The sequence below is a fragment of the Bombina bombina genome, chromosome 10 (assembly GCF_027579735.1).
Source record: "Bombina bombina isolate aBomBom1 chromosome 10, aBomBom1.pri, whole genome shotgun sequence".
Classification (NCBI taxonomy): Eukaryota; Metazoa; Chordata; class Amphibia; order Anura; family Bombinatoridae; genus Bombina; species Bombina bombina.
Genome location: NC_069508.1, coordinates 155453957 through 155479766, shown reverse-complemented (window position 1 = coordinate 155479766; position 25810 = coordinate 155453957). Strand labels below are relative to the sequence as shown.

The window sequence follows — 25810 nt, the reverse complement described above, 5'->3', positions numbered from 1 at the left end:
TGGTGGGAGGGGATCAGCTGACCAGCCGGTACTGTCACCGCAGCTCCTTTCCTTAGTGTCAGTCAGACCGTCCTGGCTACTGTGCTCTCTATATCTCCCGGAATTTTCTACGGGCCGACAGCAACATGAACGGGCACCTCACGCTCTACTCCGGGGTCACCCTGGCCTTCTGGGCCACCATGATCATAGTGGGTAAGTCCGGGGTCACTGTGCCCCCAGTAAGTCGGTCCGGGGTTCCCATTCCCAGGGGTAACTGTGCACCCAATGTGTATATCTGGGGTAACTGTGTGTGACATCTCGTGTTGCTCCCTCCTCCCCATCCTCAGTGGTCACTGTGCACCCAGTGGGTATATCTGGGGTAACTGTGTGTAACATCTCGTGTTGCTCCCTCCTCCCCATCCTCAGTGGTCACTGTGCACCCAGTGGGTATATCTGGGGTAACTGTGTGTAACATCTCGTGTTGCTCCCTCCTCCCCATCCTCAGTGGTCACTGTGCACCCAGTGGGTATATCTGGGGTAACTGTGTGTGACATCTCGTGTTGCTCCCCTCCATCCTCAGTGGTCACTATGCACCCAGTGGGTATATCTGGGGTAACTGTGTGTGACATCTCGTGTTGCTCCCCTCCATCCTTAGTGGTCACTGTGCACCCAGTGGGTATATCTGGGGTAACTGTGTGTGACATCTCGTGTTGCTCCCCTCCATCCTTAGTGGTCACTGTGCACCCAGTGGGTATATCTGGGGTAACTGTGTGTGACATATCGTGTTGCTCCCCTCCATCCTTAGTGGTCACTGTGCACCCAGTGGGTATATCTGGGGTAACTGTGTGTGACATCTCGTGTTGCTCCCCTCCATCCTTAGTGGTCACTGTGCACCCAGTGGGTATATCTGGGGTAACTGTGTGTGACATCTCGTGTTGCTCCCCCCATCCTCAGTGGTCACTATGCACCCAGTGGGTATATCTGGGGTAACTGTGTGTGACATCTCGTGGTGCTCCCTCCCATCCTCAGTGGTCACTATGCACCCAGTGGGTATATCTGGGGTAACTGTGTGTGGCATCTGGTGGTGCTCCCTCCCATCCTCAGTGGTCACTATGCACCCAGTGGGTATATCTGGGGTAACTGTGTGTGGCATCTCGTGTTGCTCCCCCCCTCCATCCTCAATGGTCATTGTGCACCCAGTGGGTATATCTGGGGTAACTGTGTGTGACATCTCGTGTTGCTCCCCCCCTCCATCCTCAGTGGTCACTGTGCACCCAGTGGGTATATCTGGGGTAACTGTGTGTGACATCTCGTGGTGCTCCCTCCCATCCTCAGTGGTCACTATGCACCCAGTGGGTATATCTGGGGTAACTGTGTGTGGCATCTCGTGTTGCTCCCCCCCTCCATCCTCAATGGTCATTGTGCACCCAATGGGTATATCTGGGGTAACTGTGTGTGACATCTCGTGTTGCTCCCCCCCTCCATCCTCAGTGGTCACTGTGCACCCAGTGGGTATATCTGGGGTAACTGTGTGTGACATCTCGTGGTGCTCCCACCCATCCTCAGTGGTCACTGTGCACCCAGTGGGTATATCTGGGGTAACTGTGTGTGGCATCTAGTGTTGTCCCCCCCCCCTCCATCCCCAGAGGTCACTGTACACCCGTAGGTATATCTGGGGTAACTGTGTGTGGCATCTAGTGTTGTTCCCCCCCCCCTCCATCCCCAGAGGTCACTGTACACCCGTAGGTATATCTGGGGTAACTGTGTGTGACATCTGGTGGTGCTCCAACTTCTCCATTGCCTGGGAGTGTATCTGGGGTAACTGTGTGTGATATTTTGGGATCACTCCCACTTCTCCATTCTAAGGGGTCACAGTACTTCAAGTGGAAAACTGTATATCATGCCCTGTCATATCCCATTAGCGAGAGGGCCACAGCTACTAACCTATTATTATTATTGGCTATTTAATGTTGGGAATTTGCTGTTTGTTTCTCAGGATAAATCCTCCCAGGCACCTCAGGGTGCTAACTCACTAAGTTTAATAACAACCAAACCCCTCTTAATATCAGCTCTACTGAATTTGGCGGCGCTTTACAAATAAATGATAATAATAACACTTGATAGCCCACTGCCCCATCTTCAGGGTCTCCCTCCCCCACCACCGGATTCCTGGGTAGATCTAGAGATTATGGTTAAAGGGGTTGCAGTGCATAACTCTGGGGGCACCCACATCCCTGGCCCTGCAGTGTTTCCCTGCTGTTTACATCTAATATCCATTGGGAGTGTTCACATGTACAGTTTTGTGTCCTGTTAAGATTCTCATCTGCTCATTTAAATGCTTCTGTACAGTGCAGACAGGGATATGTTGTTTATCTGACAAACCAGTTAAGTTTACTTTTTCTCTGTGTATGTTTTGGGGTCCTGGCCTGTTTTTATACACAATAGCTCTGTTGTGTGTATACAGCTGCTACCAGCAGTAATGACAGTTTCTCAGTTTTTGGGGAAGTTTCTTTCTTTGTTCAGAAGAAATGTCTAATGTTCATGTTTTCCCCCCCATTTATTTAGCTTTACAAATAATGTGTGTAATATGTTCCATGGAAATGATCTGCCACAGTTGGAATTGGTTCAGCTACTGATATTGTAGAAAAAGTTAAATATATTTTGATTGTAGCCACCAATCAGCAAGTGCTACCCAGTGTTCTGTGCCAAAGATGGTTTTGCTCCTAAGCTTACGTTCCTGCTTTTTCAAATAAAGATAAAAAGAAAATTTGACAGTAGGAGCAAATTACAAAGTTGCTTAAAATTGCATGCTTTATCTGAATCATGAAAGAGAAAAATTGGCTTTATTATCCCTTTTTAAGTTTAAGAAATGATGCACCCAATCACATCATTTGCTTCTTTCGAAACCACTTTTTAAGCACAAAAGGGCTAACTTTATTGCGCATATTAACCCTTTGTGTTGACGAGTAACATGCTTTTTATGTGTATATGTAGGTGTTTAGTGCAGGTTTCCCATCTAAATATAACCAGATGAGCCAGAGTGAGCTCTCTGTCGTTATTTACAGTAAACAGAGGTGGTTTTGGCCAGTGAGACCAGGATAGGGCTCAGCAGCTACCTTCAGATGTCATTGGTAGCACGGCAATAAGATCTGCACCCGTCTGTTTGCAAAGTCACAGTTTATCATATGCGCAGTATTCCCCCAGGACATATTTAAAGGGCAAACCACCCATCTGGTTTTACTACAATTTAAGCTATATTAAGCTACAATTAGCTAAAAAAAATGTCATTGTTTTTTGCACACATTCTCATTAATTCAATTTCTATTAAATTTATGCGATTAATTTGCACTTTGTATAACGTAAGCAACGTTAATAAATAACCGAAAATGTTCCTAAATTCACTGATCCTACTTTATAATACCACCCGGCTGGCAGATTTTCTGTGGAGTATGTTAACTGCTGTTTCCCCTAATCATTTGTATTTGCTGCTGTTTATAAATTCCCTGATATAAAGGGTTAATGCAGCAGCACCACCACAGTTTCATCATTTAAATTTTTCCCTGAATTTAGAGCTGTTGAGAAATTTGGTTAAGAGGAAGCCGTGTGAGTTGTCAGCACTTCCTCTATTCTGTACATTGTCTGTTTTATTCTGTTGATTTATATGAGGAACACAAGATACCACTGCCTGGTCCAGATAGCGCCTTGTCTTCTCTTAAAGAGACAGTAAACTCTAAAAAAGGTTTTCTTATTCAAACAATACAAATCTTATTTGGTCACATGCGCCTCATCAGCATGAAAAAATAAAATAAAAATCTCAGTGCAGGAGATTTCAAAGTGCCCTTTCTACGGCGCATCAAACTAAACTGTGATCCTTAAAAAGGTGCCAAAGTCCAAATGTAACTTTCAATAACAGCTGGTCATTTGTAAACAACTCTCCTATTGACTTGTATTATAAATTGCTTTCTCTTGATGTCCTATGAAGAGTAAACCTAGGTATGTGCATAGCAGCTCAGGAGCAGTTACATGTCTATAGGACATAATGGCACAATGTATAACACTGCTACAAAGGTTGCAAACAGCTGCCATAAAGTCCTAAAGACATATAACTGCTCATGAGCTCCTATGCGCATACCTAGGTTTACTCTTCATAGGATGTCAAGAGAAAGTCATTTAATACAAGTCAATAGAAAAGTTTTAATTTGGACTTTACGGCTCCTTTTTAAGGGTCACAGTTTAGAGTCCTAAAGAGATGTGAATGATCCTGAGCTCTTATGAGCTTTGCTAGGTTTACTCTTCAACAAAAGTTACCAAGAGAACAAAGCATATTTGATAATAGAATTACATTGGAACGTTGTTTAAAATTGCAGAATGTATCCAAACCAAAACTTATTTTATGTCACTTTTATTTTTGTCTTTACTGTCCCTTTTTGACGCTTTATTGTTCTGTATGAAGAATAGCTTTATGTTTACCCTCCCTGGTTACCAGATCTGCATTATCTGTGTGGTCCCCATCTTGGGTTGTGCTGGGTCCTATAGATAAAACAAAAAGACCTGCAATTATTTGCAATTCACGTGTCTCACTTCTTCTCCCTGTATCTTGTTCTTGCTGTAACTTGTGCAGTGTTACTCAGTCGTCTTCTGCTCCTACATTTTCGCAACTAGACAAGGAATGTGTCTCATATTTACCCCCCATAAACCAGATCTACTTTGTAATCCAGTGTTCTCCACAGAAAACTTTGCCAGATATATATATATATATATATATATATATATATATATATATATATATATATATATATATATATATATATATATACACTCCAAATTTAAACTTTCATGATTCAGATAGGGCATGCAATTTTAAACAACTTTCCAATTTACTTTTATCATCAAACATTGTGCTCATGCACTTGGAGTAACCTAGGAGTCAGCTCTGATTGGCTAAACTGCAAGTCTGTCAAAAGAACTGAAATAAGGGGGCAGTTTGCAGAGGCTTAGATAGAAGGTAATCACAGAAGTTAAAAGTATATTATTATAACAGTGTACGTTATGCAAAACTGGGGTAATTGGTAATAAAGGGATTATCTATCTTTTTAAAAACAATAACAATTCTTGAGTAGACTGTCCCTTTAAAGGGATATAAAACCCACAATTTTTCTTTCATGATTCAGATTTGCAAGAGCACTATATGGCAGCACTATTTCCTGCTCTAGATGCCTACCTAGGTATCTCTTCAACCACAGAATATCATGGGAACAAAGTAAATTAGATAATAGAAGTAAATTGGAAACATTTTTTTTTTATTTACATTCTCTGGGATTCGCAAAAGAACATTTCTGGATTTCATATTCCTTTTAATATTGGCTAATATTTTAGCCGGGTGGCGCACTGTAATCAAACCCTTTAACTACCTGTACCCTCGGTCCAATCCTATTATCAGTTATTATAAGCAAAATGTTTCTATCGTGTATGTCAGTGGTTCCCAAAGTGGGCGTTACTGCTCCCTGGGGGTGGTGAGATTACTGAGGGGGGCACTAATATGCATAAGAGGTGGAAGGGGGGCACTGGGATTACAATAGAGGGCACTAGTAGGAAAGTTGCAGAATTGGGTGCTAGTAGATCTCTATCTATATCTCTATCACCTTATCAGACTGCCAATCTTTTTTTAATTATTCAGATAGCAGTAAATTAGAAAGTTGCTTAAAATTGTATGCTCTATTATCAGTTTTTCTTCATTCTCTTGCAATCTTTATTTGAAAAGCAAGCATGTAAAGCTTTGGAAACTGCATCATTTTGGTTAAGCATCTATGTGGCGCTTGCTGATTGGTGGCTAAATGTAGGGTGCTGAACCTAAAATGGGCCAGCTCCTATGCTTTAAAGTCCTGCTTTTCAAATAAAGATGGCAAGAGAATGAAGAAAAATTGATAATAGGAGTAAATTAGAAAGTTGCTTAAAACTGCCTGCCCCATCTATAAAATAAATGGGTTTAGTATCAGAATATAAAGAATACAATTTTAATTAAAAAAAATTGTGAATATTTAAAGGGGCAGTCAACACCCGACCTTAGATCAGGAATAGAAGATGCAGCTACACCGCATGTCTATGAGCTCTAACGGTATTGGAGTAATCAACGAAAATACATTGGTTTATTCCATGAAGATATGGACGCCAAACTCCTCCCCCTCCTCCTTCGTCCCCTTCTCTAATGTCTTAACATGCTCGTTCATTTTTCAAAGGGTGATGATTCTGTTTTGATAATGCGCATTATCTTCTGCACACTCGCTAACCGACCGAGGATTTCATTGCAATTGGAGGACTCAATTAAAAAGAAGGTCCATACGTAATAGTGGGGGGAGTTTGGCGGCCATATTTTCAAGGAATAAAGCTATGTATTTTCGGTGATAACTCCAATACCGTAAGCGCTCATCAACATTGATGCGGTGTAGCTGCATCTTCTATTCCGGATCTAAGGTATGGCCTTAAGTTACATTGGGTGTTGACTGTCTCTTTAATTTACTCCTTTAGATTGTGTTATCTTTATTAGTGGTTGTGCACTGCTGGTCTGACTATTGGTTTTTATGGGTTACATTAGGCGGGCACTGATGGTGAGATTATAGAACCAACGGGACAGTGACCTGAAATAGTTTGGTATAAGTGATACACTGGTATCTACTGCATCCCATAGGAAAAATGCTTTATTTAGCAAAGAAACTTCCACAAAAAAAGCTGTAATACATTTTGAGATGGTTCTTTTACACTTTGAAAATATTTCCTGCTATATAAAATGTTGTTAAAAAATATTTCAAATAAAACTGTTTATTTGCTAGGCACATACATAATCCATACAGTTTAGTAGCCAGTAACGTTTGAGAAGGCCTGGGTTCCGTCTGTTTGGTCTACTTGTGCCATATTTTATACTGTGCCCAATGGGCCTTACTGACCGGTAGCTGGGAACAAAGTGACTGTATTCACAGCTTCAGTTTCCTTGCTGCTTTGTCTTGTACAATTTCTCATAACTAACTGTTGTGTGTCTGTTGCAGGTACCTGTTATACCATATTTGACCTGGGTTTCCGGTTTGATGTGGGATGGTAAGATTTTGCACTTTATTGCTGCGTTTATCCTGCCTTTGCTCTGTAGCTATGTGTTTAATGCAATTTTAGTCTTTTAGACTGTTTGTAGTGTGCAGTGTTTTCACTTAAAGGCCACAGGGCATGCTCACACACACTTGTACATATGCGCCTGCACCTATACATATGCGCACACACCTATATACACGCATTTGTACATATGCAGTAGCTTCCCTTACACAGGTTTATTTCCAGTGGTTAAGTGCAGGTTAGCGTGTGCCGCCTGTAGCGTTTTACACTAATTCTGGGGGTTTCCGTGCAAGAGGTCACATTTTACTTGTGTTAGTGTCATTTCTCAGTGCCCTCAGCACATACAGACAGCCGTTGTGTAAATAATGTGCCCATATACCTCTTGCTGAGCTTCTTTTCAATCAGTGCCTCGTCACATAGACAGGAAGCAGTTTACTAAACTAGAGAAGTCTCTCCTCCTTGTTTGTACTATAAACAGAGATGTTAGCTGTCCCTGTCAGGGACCAGTTCAGCCTAGACCTGCTCAGTGCAGTGTCGGTCAGACTCTTGCTAGGAGCCAGTTATTACACTGTATACAGCAGCATATTAAATGTTTTCTTAACTGTTTCACTACCAGAGGGAACTAAACTAAACACTGTTAAAGTTCTTCATTTCTCAGTTCGGTGATCTGGTTTGTTTTTTGGCCACATAATGCTGCTAACTTTTGTTACTGAAACTGGCTTCTCTGTACTATTGTCGAATTCACTGGTGGTACTGTGTGTAGACGGTGGGCTTGGTATCGTGTGTAATAATCCTGACATCTCTCTGATGTAGGATGCGTCTGAGACTCAGTCTGTTTGGAGATCTTATTGCACACTACGCTAACACTGTGTTTCTGTACTGTAGACCAGTTGTGATACGTTATACGTGAACAGGATGCATTCCATGCGAGGTTTGGGCTGTGAAGACGTTTAACCATATGTGTTTCAGAAGAGACACATGAGCGCACTTAAAGTTAAATTACATCTTTTCACTTATGTGAACAAGAATTTTACCTAGAAGTTTGTAATAACCCTATAAGTGCTATAGATGTCTTCAGTGTATTGTCTGTCAGCCATATCAAAGGGCTACAATCCTTCCAGCTATGGTTCAAAGGTCAAAAAGTGTCCGTCTTTGTGGAATATTAACAAATCCTTCATTACTACAAATGCCTTTCATATTTCTTTGGATTTTTTAAAACCTATATTTCTTGGAGGAAATATGATAAAGAAACCATTATGCAGTCTGCCAACCCTCCGAGCACATGATGCCTGACCATGGGGGTCTGTATGTCTCGCGATATAGCAGCCAGCCGCTCTCTGCTTTGTGCCTCATATTATACATATTAAATCTGATCCAATGAGCATTTGGGCCTCTGGAACCTCTTCATGTGGGATATCCGGTATCAGCTGTTCATAGAGTGTATTTATTTACTACATAAGTACATAAAGATCTGTATTATCAAGAGGTTTGCATGCAGCCCTCTGTATGTTTATATAATAATTAGCTGGTACAAACTATAGGTCAGCTATACAGCCAGCGAGGGGTTCCTTATAGAAATCCTCTGCTGGGCATTTTACTTAACTAAATATGTAGTATGTCTGCTATAGGTGCTAAATATGAACAGTGCATATAGCACCAGTTCATAGTTTGACGCTACTATTTGTGCCACAGATTTTACCTCATTAAAGTTGATTAAGGAATAAGACAGGGTCCACAGAGGTTAAATCATATTTAGTGCACCAACAATAATAAAAAATGTATCCCTCTGTATTGATTAACTAGGCTTGCAATAGTTCTCATATTCTGATGTTTGTACACAGTCTGTGCACATGTGAGAGGGCAGTCACTCAGCATTGAGCAGGATACTGCGGCAGGAGTAGATCATCTTCAGCATTAAATACATTCCGTATTAAGTTAATATTATCTGATGTTTGTACACTGTCTGCGCATGTGTGAGAGGGGCAGTCGCTCAGCATTAAATACATTACATATTAAGTTAATATTATCTGATGTTTGTACACTGTCTGCGCACGTGTGAGAGGGGCAGTCGCTCAGCATTAAATACATTACGTATTAAGTTAATATTATCTGATGTTTGTACACAGCCTGCGCACGTGTGAGAGGGGCAGTCGCTCAGCATTAAATACATTACGTATTAAGTTAATATTATCTGATGTTTGTACACAGCCTGCGCACGTGTGAGAGGGGCAGTCGCTCAGCATTAAATACATTACGTATTAAGTTAATATTATCTGATGTTTGTACACAGCCTGCGCACGTGTGAGAGGGGCAGTCGCTCGGCATTAAATACATTACGTATTAAGTTAATATTATCTGATGTTTGTACACAGCCTGCGCACGTGTGAGAGGGGCAGTCGCTCGGCATTAAATACATTACGTATTAAGTTAATATTATCTGATGTTTGTACACTGTCTGCGCACGTGTGAGAGGGGCAGTCGCTCAGCATTAAATACATTACGTATTAAGTTAATATTATCTGATGTTTGTACACTGTCTGCGCACTTGTGAGAGGGGCAGTCGCTCAGCATTAAATACATTACGTATTAAGTTAATATTATCTGATGTTTGTACACAGCCTGTGCACGTGTGAGAGGGGCAGTCGCTCAGCATTAAATACATTACGTATTAAGTTAATATTATCTGATGTTTGTACACAGCCTGTGCACGTGTGAGAGGGGCAGTCGCTCAGCATTAAATACATTACGTATTAAGTTAATATTATCTGATGTTTGTACACTGTCTGCGCACATGTGAGGGGGGCAGTCGCTCAGCATTAAATACATTACATATTAAGTTAATATTATCTGAAGTTTGTACAGAGCCTTTGCACATGTGAGAGGGGCAGTCGCTCAGCATTAAATACATTGCGTATTAAGTTAATATTATCTGATGTTTGTACACAGCCTGCGCACGTGTGAGAGGGGCAGTCGCTCAGCATTAAATACATTACGTATTAAGTTAATATTATCTGATGTTTGTACACAGCCTGCGCACGTGTGAGAGGGGCAGTCGCTCAGCATTAAATACATTACGTATTAAGTTAATATTATCTGATGTTTGTACACTGTCTGCGCACGTGTGAGAGGGGCAGTCGCTCAGCATTAAATACATTACGTATTAAGTTAATATTATCTGATGTTTGTACACAGCCTGTGCACGTGTGAGAGGGGCAGTCGCTCAGCATTAAATACATTACGTATTAAGTTAATATTATCTGATGTTTGTACACAGCCTGTGCACGTGTGAGAGGGGCAGTCGCTCAGCATTAAATACATTACGTATTAAGTTAATATTATCTGATGTTTGTACACAGCCTGTGCACGTGTGAGAGGGGCAGTCGCTCAGCATTAAATACATTACGTATTAAGTTAATATTATCTGATGTTTGTACACAGCCTGTGCACGTGTGAGAGGGGCAGTCGCTCAGCATTAAATACATTACGTATTAAGTTAATATTATCTGATGTTTGTACACTGTCTGCGCACGTGTGAGAGGGGCAGTCGCTCAGCATTAAATACATTACGTATTAAGTTAATATTATCTGATGTTTGTACACTGTCTACGCACTTGTGAGAGGGGCAGTCGCTCAGCATTAAATACATTACGTATTAAGTTAATATTATCTGATGTTTGTACACAGCCTGTGCACGTGTGAGAGGGGCAGTCGCTCAGCATTAAATACATTACGTATTAAGTTAATATTATCTGATGTTTGTACACAGCCTGTGCACGTGTGAGAGGGGCAGTCGCTCAGCATTAAATACATTACGTATTAAGTTAATATTATCTGATGTTTGTACACTGTCTGCGCACATGTGAGGGGGGCAGTCGCTCAGTATTAAATACATTACATATTAAGTTAATATTATCTGAAGTTTGTACAGAGCCTTTGCACATGTGAGAGGGGCAGTCGCTCAGCATTAAATACATTACGTATTAAGTTAATATTATCTGATGTTTGTACACAGCCTGCGCACGTGTGAGAGGGGCAGTCGCTCAGCATTAAATACATTACGTATTAAGTTAATATTATCTGATGTTTGTACACAGCCTGCGCACATGTGAGAGGGGCAGTCGCTCAGCATTAAATACATTACGTATTAAGTTAATATTATCTGATGTTTGTACACTGTCTGCGCACGTGTGAGAGGGGCAGTCGCTCAGCATTAAGTACATTACGTATTAAGTTAATATTATCTGATGTTTGTACACAGCCTGTGCACGTGTGAGAGGGGCAGTCGCTCAGCATTAAATACATTACGTATTAAGTTAATATTATCTGATGTTTGTACACAGCCTGTGCACGTGTGAGAGGGGCAGTCGCTCAGCATTAAATACATTACGTATTAAGTTAATATTATCTGATGTTTGTACACTGTCTGCGCACATGTGAGGGGGGCAGTCGCTCAGCATTAAATACATTACATATTAAGTTAATATTATCTGAAGTTTGTACAGAGCCTTTGCACATGTGAGAGGGGCAGTCGCTCAGCATTAAATACATTACATATTAAGTTAATATTATCTGATGTTTGTACACAGCCTGCGCACGTGTGAGAGGGGCAGTCGCTCAGCATTAAATACATTACATATTAAGTTAATATTATCTGATGTTTGTACACAGCCTGCGCACATGTGAGAGGGGCAGTCGCTCAGCATTAAATACATTACATATTAATTTACTATTTTCTGATGTTGGACATCTACTGTTATATAAGTATTTGCTCTGAGAACAGTTAACTATATAATTTTCCATTGTATACTTTCAGGTTTCTTACAGAAACTTCACCTTACATGTGGGCGCTGCTGGGAATTGGGTTGTCCATTTCTCTTTCAGTGGTGGGTGCTGCCTGGTAAGTCCCATTCTGTATGTAACAAATAGCAGTTATTTGTGGGTGTCTGCCTTTGCTCAGTTCATCACCAGGTCTACCAAGTTTGTATGTTTCCGTATTGTGTGTACAAATGCACTCCCTGTCATGGTGCCAGTACATTTTTATTTGTGCGCTCAAAAATATTAAAGGAAACTTTTCGATGTGGGTGAGAGAAATGGATCATGTGTTGACACTAGAAAAAATATATTACACCTTTATGGGTAAACAAAATTTTATTGCAGATATTATATATATTTGGGAACAGAGATAAGAACCAAATCCTAGCAATTATTCAGTGCATCGATATTTCCCCCCCCTCCCCTTTTTTTTTTTTTTTTCTCTTTCCCCCTCCCCCTTTTTTACTTTAAATGAGCTGTATTTTTGCATATGATGTCTGACTGAACGTTGTTTCTGCACACCTGTTTGAAATGTTTGAAATGTTTGATCTGTTTAAAATGTTTAAAATCAATAAAATTATTTAATGAAAAAAAAAAAATATTAAAGGAAAAACTGCTAAAAAAAAATAAATTTTCTACTCTTCTAGGGGCATTTACATTACGGGCTCCAGTATTTTAGGGGGAGGAGTTAAGGCGCCACGTATTAAAACCAAGAATTTGGTCAGGTAAGTGGCACATTCCTAGATATCCTTTTATTGAGCAGATGGAATGAAGAATGTGTTAAATGTCTTATTGCAGTGGGATGATAATACACTTTATGTTCTCTCCGTACAGTATTATCTTCTGTGAGGCGGTGGCCATTTACGGTATAATCATGGCTATTGTCATCAGCAATATGGCAGAGGTACGTGCTATAAGTTCTGAGCTATTAAACGCTTATCTAGAGGCATCAGAGTATTGCAGCTTTTATCTATAGAAACTAAGGGGTCTTGTCACAGATCTCTGCAAGCCTTGCTTTATCCGTCCCTCAGACAGCTTAGTTATCTCTTGTCTCCCCTGGTACATCCCCCGTTCATTACTCTCTCACTGATCTGACTGATACTAAACGTGTGCATCTCCCCTGGCACAGCCCCTGTTCATTACCCTCTCACTGATCAGACTGATAATAAACGTGTGCATCTCCCCTGGCACAGTCCCCGTTCATTACCCTCTCACTGATCAGACTGATACTATAACATGTGCGTCTCCCCTGGCACAGCCCCTGTTCATTACCCTCTCACTGATCAGACTGATACTATAACGTGCGTCTCCCCTGGCACAGCCCCTGTTCATTACCCTCTCACTGATCAGACTGATACTATAACGTGCGTCTCCCCTGGCACAGTCCCCGTTCATTACCCTCTCACTGATCAGACTGATACTATAACATGTGCATCTCACCTGGCACAGCCCCTGTCCATTACCCTTAGACTGATACTATAACATGTGCATCTCCCCTGGCACAGTCCCCGTTCATTACCCTCTCACTGATCAGACTGATACTAAACGTGTGCATCTCCCCTGGCACAGCCCCTGTTCATTACCCTCTCACTGATCAGACTGATACTAAACGTGTGCGTCTCCCCTGGCACAGCCCCTGTTCATTACCCTCTCACTGATCAGACTGATACTAAACGTGTGCGTCTCCCCTGGCACAGCCCCTGTTCATTACCCTCTCACTGATCAGACTGATACTAAACGTGTGCGTCTCCCCTGGCACAGCCCCTGTTCATTACCCTCTCACTGATCAGACTGATACTATAAGATGTGCGTCTCCCCTGGCACAGCCCCGTTCATTACCCTCTCACTGATCAGACTGATACTATAAGATGTGCATCTCCCCTGGCACAGCCCCCGTTCATTACCCTCTCACTGATCAGACTGATACTATAAGATGTGCGTCTCCCCTGGCACAGCCCCTGTTCATTACCCTCTCACTGATCAGACTGATACTAAACGTGTGCGTCTCCCCTGGCACAGCCCCTGTTTATTACCCTCTCACTGATCAGACTGATACTATAAGATGTGCATCTCACCTGGCACAGCCCCGTTCATTACCCTTAGACTGATACTATAACATGTGCATCTCCCCTGGCACAGCCCCCGTTCATTACCCTCTCACTGATCAGACTGATACTAAACGTGTGCGTCTCCCCTGGCACAGCCCCGTTCATTACCCTCTCACTGATCAGACTGATACTAAACGTGTGCATCTCCCCTGGCACAGCCCCTGTTCATTACCCTTAGACTGATACTATAACATGTGCATCTCCCCTGGCACAGCCCCCGTTCATTACCCTCTCACTGATCAGACTGATGCTAAACGTGTGCGTCTCCCCTGGCACAGCCCCTGTTCATTACCCTCTCACTGATCAGACTGATACTAAACGTGTGCATCTCCCCTGGCACAGCCCCCGTTCATTACCCTCTCACTGATCAGACTGATACTAAACGTGTGCATCTCCCCTGGCACAGCCCCTGTTCATTACTCTCTCACTGATCAGACTGATACTAAACGTGTGCATCTCCCCTGGCACAGCCCCTGTTCATTACCCTCTCACTGATCAGACTGATACTAAACGTGTGCATCTCCCCTGGCACAGCCCCCGTTCATTACCCTCTCACTGATCAGACTGATACTAAACGTGTGCATCTCCCCTGGCACAGCCCCTATTCATTACTCTCTCACTGATCAGACTGATACTAAACGTGTGCATCTCCCCTGGCACAGCCCCTGTTCATTACCCTCTCACTGATCAGACTGATACTAAACGTGTGCGTCTCCCCTGGCACAGCCCCTGTTCATTACCCTCTCAGTGATCAGACTGATACTAAACATGTGCGTCTCCCCTGGCACAGCCCCTGTTCATTACCCTCTCAGTGATCAGACTGATACTATAACATGTGCATCTCACCTGGCACAGCCCCGTTCATTACCCTCTCACTGATCAGACTGATACTATAACATGTGCATCTCCCCTGGCACAGCCCCTGTTCATTACCCTTAGACTGATACTATATCATGTGCGTCTCCCCTGGCACAGCCCCTGTTCATTACCCTCTCAGTGATCAGACTGATACTAAACATGTGCGTCTCCCCTGGCACAGCCCCTGTTCATTACCCTCTCAGTGATCAGACTGATACTAAACATGTGCATCTCCTCTGGCACAGCCCCTGTTCATTACCCTCTCAGTGATCAGACTGATACTAAACATGTGCGTCTCCCCTGGCACAGCCCCTGTTCATTACCCTCTCAGTGATCAGACTGATACTAAACGTGTGCATCTCCCCTGGCACATCCCCCGTTCATTACTCTCTCACTGATCAGACTGATACTAAACGTGTGCATCTCCCCTGGCACAGCCCCTGTTCATTACCCTCTCACTGATCAGACTGATACTAAATGTGTGCATCTCCCCTGGCACAGCCCCTGTTCATTACCCTCTCACTGATCAGACTGATACTATAACATGTGCGTCTCCCCTGGCACAGCCCCTGTTCATTACCCTCTCACTGATCAGACTGATACTATAACGTGCATCTCCCCTGGCACAGCCCCTGTTCATTACCCTCTCACTGATCAGACTGATACTAAACGTGTGCGTCTCCCCTGGCACAGCCCCTGTTCATTACCCTCTCACTGATCAGACTGATACTATAAGATGTGCGTCTCCCCTGGCACAGCCCCGTTCATTACCCTCTCACTGATCAGACTGATACTATAAGATGTGCGTCTCCCCTGGCACAGCCCCGTTCATTGCCCTCTCACTGATCAGACTGATACTATAAGATGTGCATCTCCCCTGGCACAGCCCCCGTTCATTACCCTCTCACTGATCAGACTGATACTATAAGATGTGCGTCTCCCCTGGCACAGCCCCGTTCATTACCCTCTCACTGATCAGACTGATACTATAAGATGTGCATCTCCCCTGGCACAGCCCCCGTTCATTACCCTCTCACTGATCAGACTGATACTATAAGATGTGCGTCTCCCCTGGCACAGCCCCTGTTCATTACCCTCTCACTGATCAGACTGATACTAAACGTGTGCGTCTCCCCTGGCACAGCCCCTGTTTATTACCCTCTCACTGATCAGACTGATACTATAAGATGTGCATCTCACCTGGCACAGCCCCGTTCATTACCCTTAGACTGATACTATAACATGTGCATCTCCCCTGGCACAGCCCCCGTTCATTACCCTCTCACTGATCAGACTGATACTAAACGTGTGCGTCTCCCCTGGCACAGCCCCGTTCATTACCCTTAGACTGATACTATAACATGTGCATCTCACCTGGTACAGCCCCTGTTCATTACCCTTAGACTGATACTATAACATGTGCATCTCCCCTGGCACAGCCCCTGTTCATTACCCTCTCACTGATCAGACTGATACTAAACGTGTGCGTCTCCCCTGGCACAGCCCCTGTTCATTACTCTCTCACTGATCAGACTGATACTAAACGTGTGCATCTCCCCTGGCACAGCCCCTGTTCATTACCCTTAGACTGATACTATAACATGTGCATCTCCCCTGGCACAGCCCCGTTCATTACCCTCTCACTGATCAGACTGATACTAAACGTGTGCATCTCCCCTGGCACAGCCCCTGTTCATTACTCTCTCACTGATCAGACTGATACTAAACGTGTGCATCTCCCCTGGCACAGCCCCTGTTCATTACCCTTAGACTGATACTATAACATGTGCATCTCACCTGGCACAGCCCCGTTCATTACCCTCTCACTGATCAGACTGATACTATAACATGTGCATCTCCCCTGGCACAGCCCCTGTTCATTACCCTTAGACTGATACTATATCATGTGCGTCTCCCCTGGCACAGCCCCTGTTCATTACCCTCTCAGTGATCAGACTGATACTAAACGTGTGCATCTCCTCTGGCACAGCCCCTGTTCATTACCCTCTCAGTGATCAGACTGATACTAAACGTGTGCATCTCCTCTGGCACAGCCCCTGTTCATTACCCTCTCAGTGATCAGACTGATACTAAACATGTGCGTCTCCCCTGGCACAGCCCCTGTTCATTACCCTTAGACTGATCAGACTGATACTAAACGTGTGCATCTCCCCTGGCATAGCCCCTGTTCATTACCCTCTCACTGATCAGACTGATACTAAACGTGTGCATCTCCCCTGGCACAGCCCCTGATCATTACCCTCTCACTGATCAGACTGATACTAAACATGTGCGTCTCCCCTGGCACAGCCCCTGTTCATTACCCTCTCACTGATCAGACTGATACTAAACGTGTGCATCTCCCCTGGCACATCCCCCGTTCATTACTCTCTCACTGATCAGACTGATACTAAACGTGTGCATCTCCCCTGGCACAGCCCCTGTTCATTACCCTCTCACTGATTAGACTGATACTAAACGTGTGCATCTCCCCTGGCACAGCCCCTGTTCATTACCCTCTCACTGATCAGACTGATACTAAACGTGTGCATCTCCCCTGGCACATCCCCCGTTCATTACTCTCTCACTGATCAGACTGATACTAAACGTGTGCATCTCCCCTGGCACAGCCCCTGTTCATTACCCTTAGACTGATACTATATCATGTGCGTCTCCCCTGGCACAGCCCCTGTTCATTACCCTCTCACTGATTAGACTGATACTAAACGTGTGCATCTCCCCTGGCACAGCCCCTGTTCATTACCCTCTCACTGATCAGACTGATACTAAACGTGTGCATCTCCCCTGGCACATCCCCCGTTCATTACTCTCTCACTGATCAGACTGATACTAAACGTGTGCATCTCCCCTGGCACAGCCCCTGTTCATTACCCTTAGACTGATACTATATCATGTGCGTCTCCCCTGGCACAGCCCCTGTTCATTACCCTCTCAGTGATCAGACTGATACTAAACATGTGCGTCTCCCCTGGCACAGCCCCTGTTCATTACCCTCTCAGTGATCAGACTGATACTAAACATGTGCATCTCCTCTGGCACAGCCCCTGTTCATTACCCTCTCAGTGATCAGACTGATACTAAACATGTGCGTCTCCCCTGGCACAGCCCCTGTTCATTACCCTCTCAGTGATCAGACTGATACTAAACGTGTGCATCTCCTCTGGCACAGCCCCTGTTCATTACCCTCTCAGTGATCAGACTGATACTAAACATGTGCGTCTCCCCTGGCACAGCCCCTGTTCATTACCTTCTCACTGATCAGACTGATACTAAACGTGTGCATCTCCCCTGGCACAGCCCCTGTTCATTACCCTCTCACTGATCAGACTGATACTAAACATGTGCGTCTCCCCTGGCACAGCCCCTGTTCATTACCTTCTCACTGATCAGACTGATACTAAACGTGTGCATCTCCCCTGGCACAGCCCCGTTCATTACCCTCTCACTGATCAGACTTATACTAAACGTGTGCATCTCCCCTGGCACAGCCCCTGTTCATTACCCTCTCACTGATCAGACTGATACTATAACATGTGCGTCTCCCCTTGCACAGCCCCCGTTCATTACCCTCTCACTGATTAGACTGATACTAAACGTGTGCATCTCCCCTGGCACAGCCCCTGTTCATTACCCTCTCAGTGATCACACTGATACTAAACGTGTGCATCTCCCCTGGCACAGCCCCTGTTCATTACCCTCTCAGTGATCTAATTTATGCTTAACGTATATTTTATAGATTCTGCACCTTTCTTAAAGGGTCATTGTACATGTTCTCCCCTTTTAATGTGTCCCCAATTATCCTTTTAACCTTCTACAGTGTATTCAATTGTTTACAAATACCTATTTTACCTATATTTTGTTATGTGAAATGGCATATTTTGCCTTTTGGAGCCACCACCTATACTAAGAACCTGAATGCTGCAATATTCTCTAAGGACAGCTAAGCAATCGAAATACAACAATATAAATCAACCTCACAGTGGGAAAGAGGGCCCAGTTCATTTGAAAAGGTGTTTCTGCAGTTCTTTGGAATACAATAAAATCTTTTCATCTACTTGCCTGAGTAAGGCTTACTGGAACTCACTAACTATATCTAACATAGTCAGCGGAAGATTCTGTCTGAATTATCTGACCTGATGAGTTGTCTGCCTGATGCGATTTACATTGTAATTCAGATCCTTTGTCACTTTACTCTTATTTATGTCACTTGTCATTCTTCTGCTGTGTCTCAGTTTAGTGTTGCTTAGATCAGACTAGCAAAGTAGAATCCTCAGCACACAGACGCATGCGCAAATAAAAGCATGCACATCCTTAAGAATCAATAGCGACAGCACAATGACAAGTAACATAATGTATTCAAGGGACACATCCCCACTCCATAAAACAGTGCGGCTTTGTACCTCTCTGGTTCTTAATCATAATAATTATCACTTCACAATCTGCAAGCTTAAAAACCTTCACTCACCAGAGTTGCTTAGATATACATACTTTTTTTAACAACTTTTTCTTCTTATAACAAACATATTTTCACTTAGTAACTATCATTACGAGTGGGTATTAATAAAACTTGTGTATACTGAAACAACCTACTTTTACATTTGACTACAACCTATACAAATTCATTTTAATCTCCTTTTCAGGCCATTAGGTTACAATGTATTGAACTTTTTTTTTATCCACCAGACTTCTTCCTTTTCAATTTGAATTCCCTATCCCCTCCCCTTTGTTTCTGTATATGGTCCGTTATCTGGGATCTAAGTTGACCCGCTCAATTATGAATTTGTATGGCAGCAGTTTTGCAAGAGCACAATATGGCTGCACTATTTCCTGCTATATAGTGCTCCAGACACCTAGAATATCATGTGAACAAAGCAAATTTGAGAAAAGAAGTAAATCGGAAACTTTATAAAAAATAAAAAAAAGTGCCCTGATTCCTAAAACTTTTTTGGGGTTTCATGTCAGATTAAGCTGTTATCTGAAAGAAATACCCCAGTATCCAAAAACAGTAACAGTCAGTTAAATAAGTCAATCTGAACTTTAAAGTGGATACAACTTCATTCAAGGTATCTACAAATTGTGTGAGTGAATCCCCAATTATCCCAAATATCTTCTATGTAGCAGAGAGAAATTTTATAATGTTTACAATAGAAATAAGCATACAATTAATTTACTGGTGTGTGTTTGGATACATTTAGACTTCATTGTAAATTAAGACCCCCCCCCCCCCCCCCCCTTGAGATTTTTGGTGCATTAACTCTCTGGAAGAAAATGACTGATTTTCTTGTTTTGTTTTTGTTTTTTAGAGATTCCAAGGGACAACACCAGAGACTATTGGAAACCGAAACTATCACGCAGGTTGGTAGCCGTTATATTTAACACTCTAAGTTATTTTTGAGAGCATTCGCCTCCAGCCATAGACATTTGTGCTTCATACGCTGCTGGTCACGTTATCTGTCTGTTAGCATTGGTTTATGTTATGAGTTTGTCTGTACATTCACGTAGTCGTGTGAGTGCACGTGCAAGGCTGGCGTGAAGACCTGCAATAGGCTAGAGGCCGTTTTATATAATGTGCATCACAACTGACCCTGCTGACAAGCTGTTTTGTCCCACTAACTTATTTTGTTGCACAATTATGTGCTTGGACTGTTTATAGTGATGTCCCTACTAATTTGTGGGACAAAAAAACATGAATGGTGGTTCTAAGAGCAGATGATTTTTCAATTATGTATTCGTATAGTTCTGTGGGAAATTGGTGACACGTCAGACTCACTGTAGCATTGTTCTTTACACAGACAATCTCCGGATACTGCAGTATGCACTCTTGGTCTCCTGTCCCTCTGGGGGTGACACGTGAGACTCACTGTAGCATTGTTCTTTACACAGACAATATCAGGATACTGCAGTATGCACTCTTGGTCTCCTGTCCCTCTGGGGGTGACATGTGAGACTCACTGTAGCATTGCCAACTGCATTGTACACTTTTCTCCTGTATTCTTGGGGTGGGGGTTGCGTTTGGTATTGTAAATTTGTTGCTGTAGTGGAATATCAAATGTATAGTAAAGTGATTATACAAAAACATTTTTTATTTTTTTTTAAACATTTTGTGGCAGTGTAAGGTTGAGTTTAATGTATCTTTTTATAGTTTGGTATAGTGTTCCCTAGCAGCATGCAGGCAGGTGTGAGGTGCAGGTTTGGTCACTAGAGGGTGCTATTGTATAAGCGATGTTCCTGTGCCACACACACTATCACATTCTGGTGCATTCAGAGTGTTTTTGTCTCATTATCATTATTAATAAGTTTCATTTAGCAGTAACTGCTGTTTTCTCCACAAACTGAGCCTCGCTAAGTCGGGTCTAACGTCTAGTTGTCTATAAAATATATCTAAATGCTCGGCAGGTAAAGAAATGTGTTCTCTTTATTACGTTGCTTTGTACAAACTATAACTAATGAGCGAAGGGGATGTATTTATTGCACACTTGCTTTACACAGGGAACCACGCAGTGCATTTTATATTAAGGTGCTTGTAATTACTTTGGTAATTTTTCTTTTAAAGAAACGGGAAATCCCAAAATTTTCTTTCATGATTTGAATAGAACACACAATTTTATACAACTTTCCTATTTACTTCTATTATCAAATTTGCTTCATTCTCTTGTTATCCTTTGCTGAAGGATCAGCATTGCACTATTGGCAGCTAGCTGAACACATCTAGTTAGCCAATCACAAGCGACAAATGTGTGCAGGCACCAATCAGCAGCAGCTCCTACTAGTGTATATGTGCATATTCTTTATCAAAAAGGGATACTAAGAGAACGAAGCACAGTTGAAAATAGAAGTGAATTTAAAAGTCTTAAAATGACCTGCTCTATCTGAATCATGCAAGTTTAATTTTGCCTTTCCTATCCCTTTTAAGTCATTTTTTATCTAATATGTTTTCTTAAGACAATGTGTCACAGCTAGATATGCTTCTTGTTTTATATAATTCTGTACCTAAATCCTATGGATGTTTGCTATATAAAAAGTTTCTTTTCTTCGTTACTCCAGTGGCTATATGTATAGTAATGCTAAAACCACTGTTCCTGTTGGTATCGGCAGCTTATACAAAGGAACTAAGTGACTTTTTGGCTGTAAGCACAAATAAACTGGACTGGGAAGGCCACACTCAGCTGTTTAACCTATTGGTGGAAAGAAGGATTTTCCCAGCGCAGTGTTATAGCGCTTGTGGGATGTCGTTGGGTGAGAACTGTGCTGTCATGTGCAGCATTTACAACCAGCGCCAAATGTAATTACTTTGTGTACATGGTGTCTGTGCCTTAAAGTGTCAGTAAACCTAAAAAAATAATGTTATATAATTCTGCACATAGTGCAGAATTATATAACATTATTTTAGTGCTATAGTTATAAAAGCCTTTGTACCCTTTGAATATTTTAAAAATATGCCGGTTTTACAGACCCGCTCTCTGCTGAGCGGGTCTGTTTTTTTTACTCAGCGCATCGGGCCAGCTGTATAGTCAGAGCCCGGCCCGACCGCGCCATAACATTAAGTGAAGCTCGCTCCTGCTGTCAGACAGAGCAGGAGCGAGCTGCACTTAGTCTTATGGCGCGGTCGGGCCGGGCTGTGACTATACAGCTGGCCCAATGCGCTGAGTAAAAAAAACAGACCCGCTGAGCAGAGAGCAGAGAGCGGGTCTGTAAAAGCGGCATATTTTAAAAATATTCAAAGGGTACAAAGGCTTTTATAACTATAGCACTAAAATAATGTTATATAATTCTGCACTATGTGCAGAATTATATAACATTATTTTTTTAGGTTTACTGTCCCTTTAACATTCCCATAGAAATAGGTTCCTGTTTTATTTCATACATAATGTGTAATGCTAAGTCAGATTATATTGGGACCTCCCTGAAAGCGTCATACAGGATTGGTTATAAATTATAAGATTGCCAAATCTCAGGGCCTAATGTTTACTTTCTCAGATTTGTCTATCGGGGTGACTGTGCCACAACATCAGCTCATGCTTTAGAAGTGAGTTGTGGGTTATTAGTTGGTGCGTTTCTTTGTAAGCTGTGAGTAGTGAGTGATAAACTGATGATATTCCAGGCTATCACCAAACTTTTACCCCTCTTCTGTCTCTAGGTTTCTCCATGTTTGGTGCCGGCCTCACTGTGGGATTCTCTAACCTGTTCTGTGGCATCTGTGTGGGTATTGTTGGCAGTGGAGCAGCTCTCGCTGATGCTCAGAATGCCAGTCTGTTTGTGAAGATCCTGATCGTGGAAATCTTCGGCAGTGCCATTGGACTGTTCGGTGTTATTGTTGCTATTCTGCAGGTGTGTTGCGTTGTATTTATAAAGTACAATATTATACCAGATAATCGTACGTCTTACCTGCCAAATGCAGAAGTCGGAGGCTGCTTACAGTTTTCGTCTCTTTTTTAGAACCTAATATCCCTTGTGCAAGTAAAACGCACTAAGCTCTTACTGTGTTTCACTTGCACAAGAGGATATTCGGCACTGAAAAGAGTCTAATACCAAAAGCAGCTTCTAACTTCTGCATTCAGCAGTGAACAAAACTACCTAATGCTCATCTCTAGGTCCTTCATCAACGCCCCACATGGTCCTGATGGGGATAACGATTTATAACTTTACTGTAGTATCTTCTTACGTCACTCACATTATCGCATAAATAATAAATGTAAACATATTTATCATTAATAAGACTGGCATGGCATAGGTTAATAGAATCATCTAGAGCTGGGCTTTCTACTGTAATATAACCAGATCTTATTCCGCTGTTAGCGTTTGTATCACGTTATGTTAGTGACTCATTAGTCCAGCTTGGAGCACTCTTGTACAGTATAGTTTATTTGTGGTCATTGCACAGTATCATAGTACTAACTGTTTGTTTCCCCCCCTAGACCTCCAAAGTAAAGATGGGAGACTGAGGTCCTGTAATGCTTCCAGCTGTGGCGTCACTCCCGCTGGCTTGGACATCAGCAAGACAGACTTCTATTTATTCCATGTTTTCCTCTCTGACTTTGTCAGGATATAAATATTTTTTTCTTTTTTAATCCCTCCAGACGTGATATAAAGATGGTGTATATAGTTTTACTCATCCGCTGTCTCAGTGTTTAGGATCTTGTGAAAACGAGAGACAGGTGTGAAATCGCATTCGCGAACTTGGTACATTTTTAAACTAAAGCAGAAGACCCCGTTATGGTTTCCTTTGAATGTTGGGAATGTGATCGTTTGTGTAATAAAATATTGTTTATTGCGATTTTCTCCCACAAACCTTACCTGGGCAGCAGTGTACTTGGTGTATTTTTCAATCCGTTTGACAGTGATATACAAATGAAAATGTTGTGATGTTCGTATGATTCTATTAAAGTGTAAATATAAATGTAAGTTTGGCGCATACTGCACATGCTTCTTTATATGCTCATTCTGTAGGCTTCGCTTAATGTAAGAGATCTGCATTATGTGGCACCAGCAACTGCTATAAGTATCCCCCCCCCCATAGCACATACGTGCACCTACAGTTAGTCATGTGAGTGGCCCTCTGGTGCTATGTCATGAGTGTCTCAAGCTCTTAAAATGTCTGTTTTTACTGGCTTCTCTTAAAGGGACAGTCAACACCAGAATTTTTGTTGTTTAAAAAGATAGATAATCCCTTTATTACCCATTACCCAGTTTTGCAGAACCAACACTATTACAGAAATATACTTTTACCTCTGTGATTACCTTGTATCTAAGTCTCTGCAAACTGCACCCTTATTTCATTTCTTTTGACAGACTTGCATTTTAGCCAATCAGTGCTCACTCCAGGGTAACTTCACGTGCTTGAGCTCAATGTTATCTATAGGAAACGCATGAACTAATGCCCTCTAGGGGTCAAAATGCATTCAGATTAGAGGCAGTCTTCAAGGTCTAAGAAATTGGCATATGAACCTCCTAGAATTGGCTTTCAACTAAGAATACCAAGAGAACAAAGCAAAATTGGTGATAAAAGTAAATTGGAAAATTGTTAAAATTACATTTCCTATTTAATTCATGAAACTTTTTTTTTTGGACTTGACTGTCCCTTTAAACAGACTGAACTGATAATCGTATAATTTAATAAAATCTAAAATGCAGTGTGCAATTATTCTGCTTGCTATTACTGTAATTTGTTTATCTCCTGTGAGACTAATTGTGTTCTCATACGGTGAGATACTGTACACTTGCCTGAGAGATCTGTGAAGTCCTGTAGCCTCACCATATTGCAGAACATAACAAAATAGGGTTTCAAATGCTTTTAGAACATGTTTCTGTGTAGGTGCTATGGGTGCTTGTTGTGACGTATAATGTGACTGAGGTCCTTTACTGTTCTATGTGAAATGAATGAGCCCTTCTGTTATGTTTCTACACTTACAGAAATAAATAAGGTAATGTAACTAAACATGCGTCACCGCAGCTTCTATTGCATGCTTCGTAGTGCTGCCAGTTCTACAGTTTTGGGGGAGTCAGGATTACGGGAGTTGCGTGTTTTTTAATTAGATTTTTATACATAATTTTTTTTTTTTACCTGTTATAACAAGTTAAAGTTCATTATAATTTCTCATTATTTTTCATTACAGGGTTTTTACTTGGTTCTATATAAATAGACTGCTTGATAGATGAACAGCTGTCTCACATCAGTCTCATTAGACAGTCCTCTGTGTCCCACATCTGCATTATACAAAAACAATATTTATTGCAGTTGTGTATAATGGTACTATATAGACTATTATTGTCCCAGAACATTTTGCACTTTCCTGATGACATAAATGAGGCTATGACAAAAACTTCTTTAGTTTTGTTGTTCTATTTGGAGAGCGCAAGAGGTTCCATGAAGTTGGGTAAGGGAGCTATAGACAAGTACACTAAACCACAGGAAATCTGCATATGGTTAGTGATAA

The 25810-nt window shown here is 42.2% G+C and overlaps 1 protein-coding gene across 1 annotated transcript; it reads left to right on the top strand.

Moving 5' to 3' along the window:
* Positions 1 to 25311, top strand: ATP6V0B (ATPase H+ transporting V0 subunit b). The gene is made up of 8 exons (XM_053693404.1): positions 1 to 192; positions 7020 to 7068; positions 11891 to 11974; positions 12537 to 12614; positions 12724 to 12793; positions 20180 to 20231; positions 23014 to 23204; positions 23792 to 25311. The coding sequence occupies exons 1-8, from the start codon at positions 126 to 128 to the stop codon at positions 23816 to 23818; spliced, it is 618 nt and encodes a 205-aa protein (XP_053549379.1). The 5' UTR covers positions 1 to 125; the 3' UTR covers positions 23819 to 25311.
* Positions 25312 to 25810: the final 499 nt, after the last annotated feature.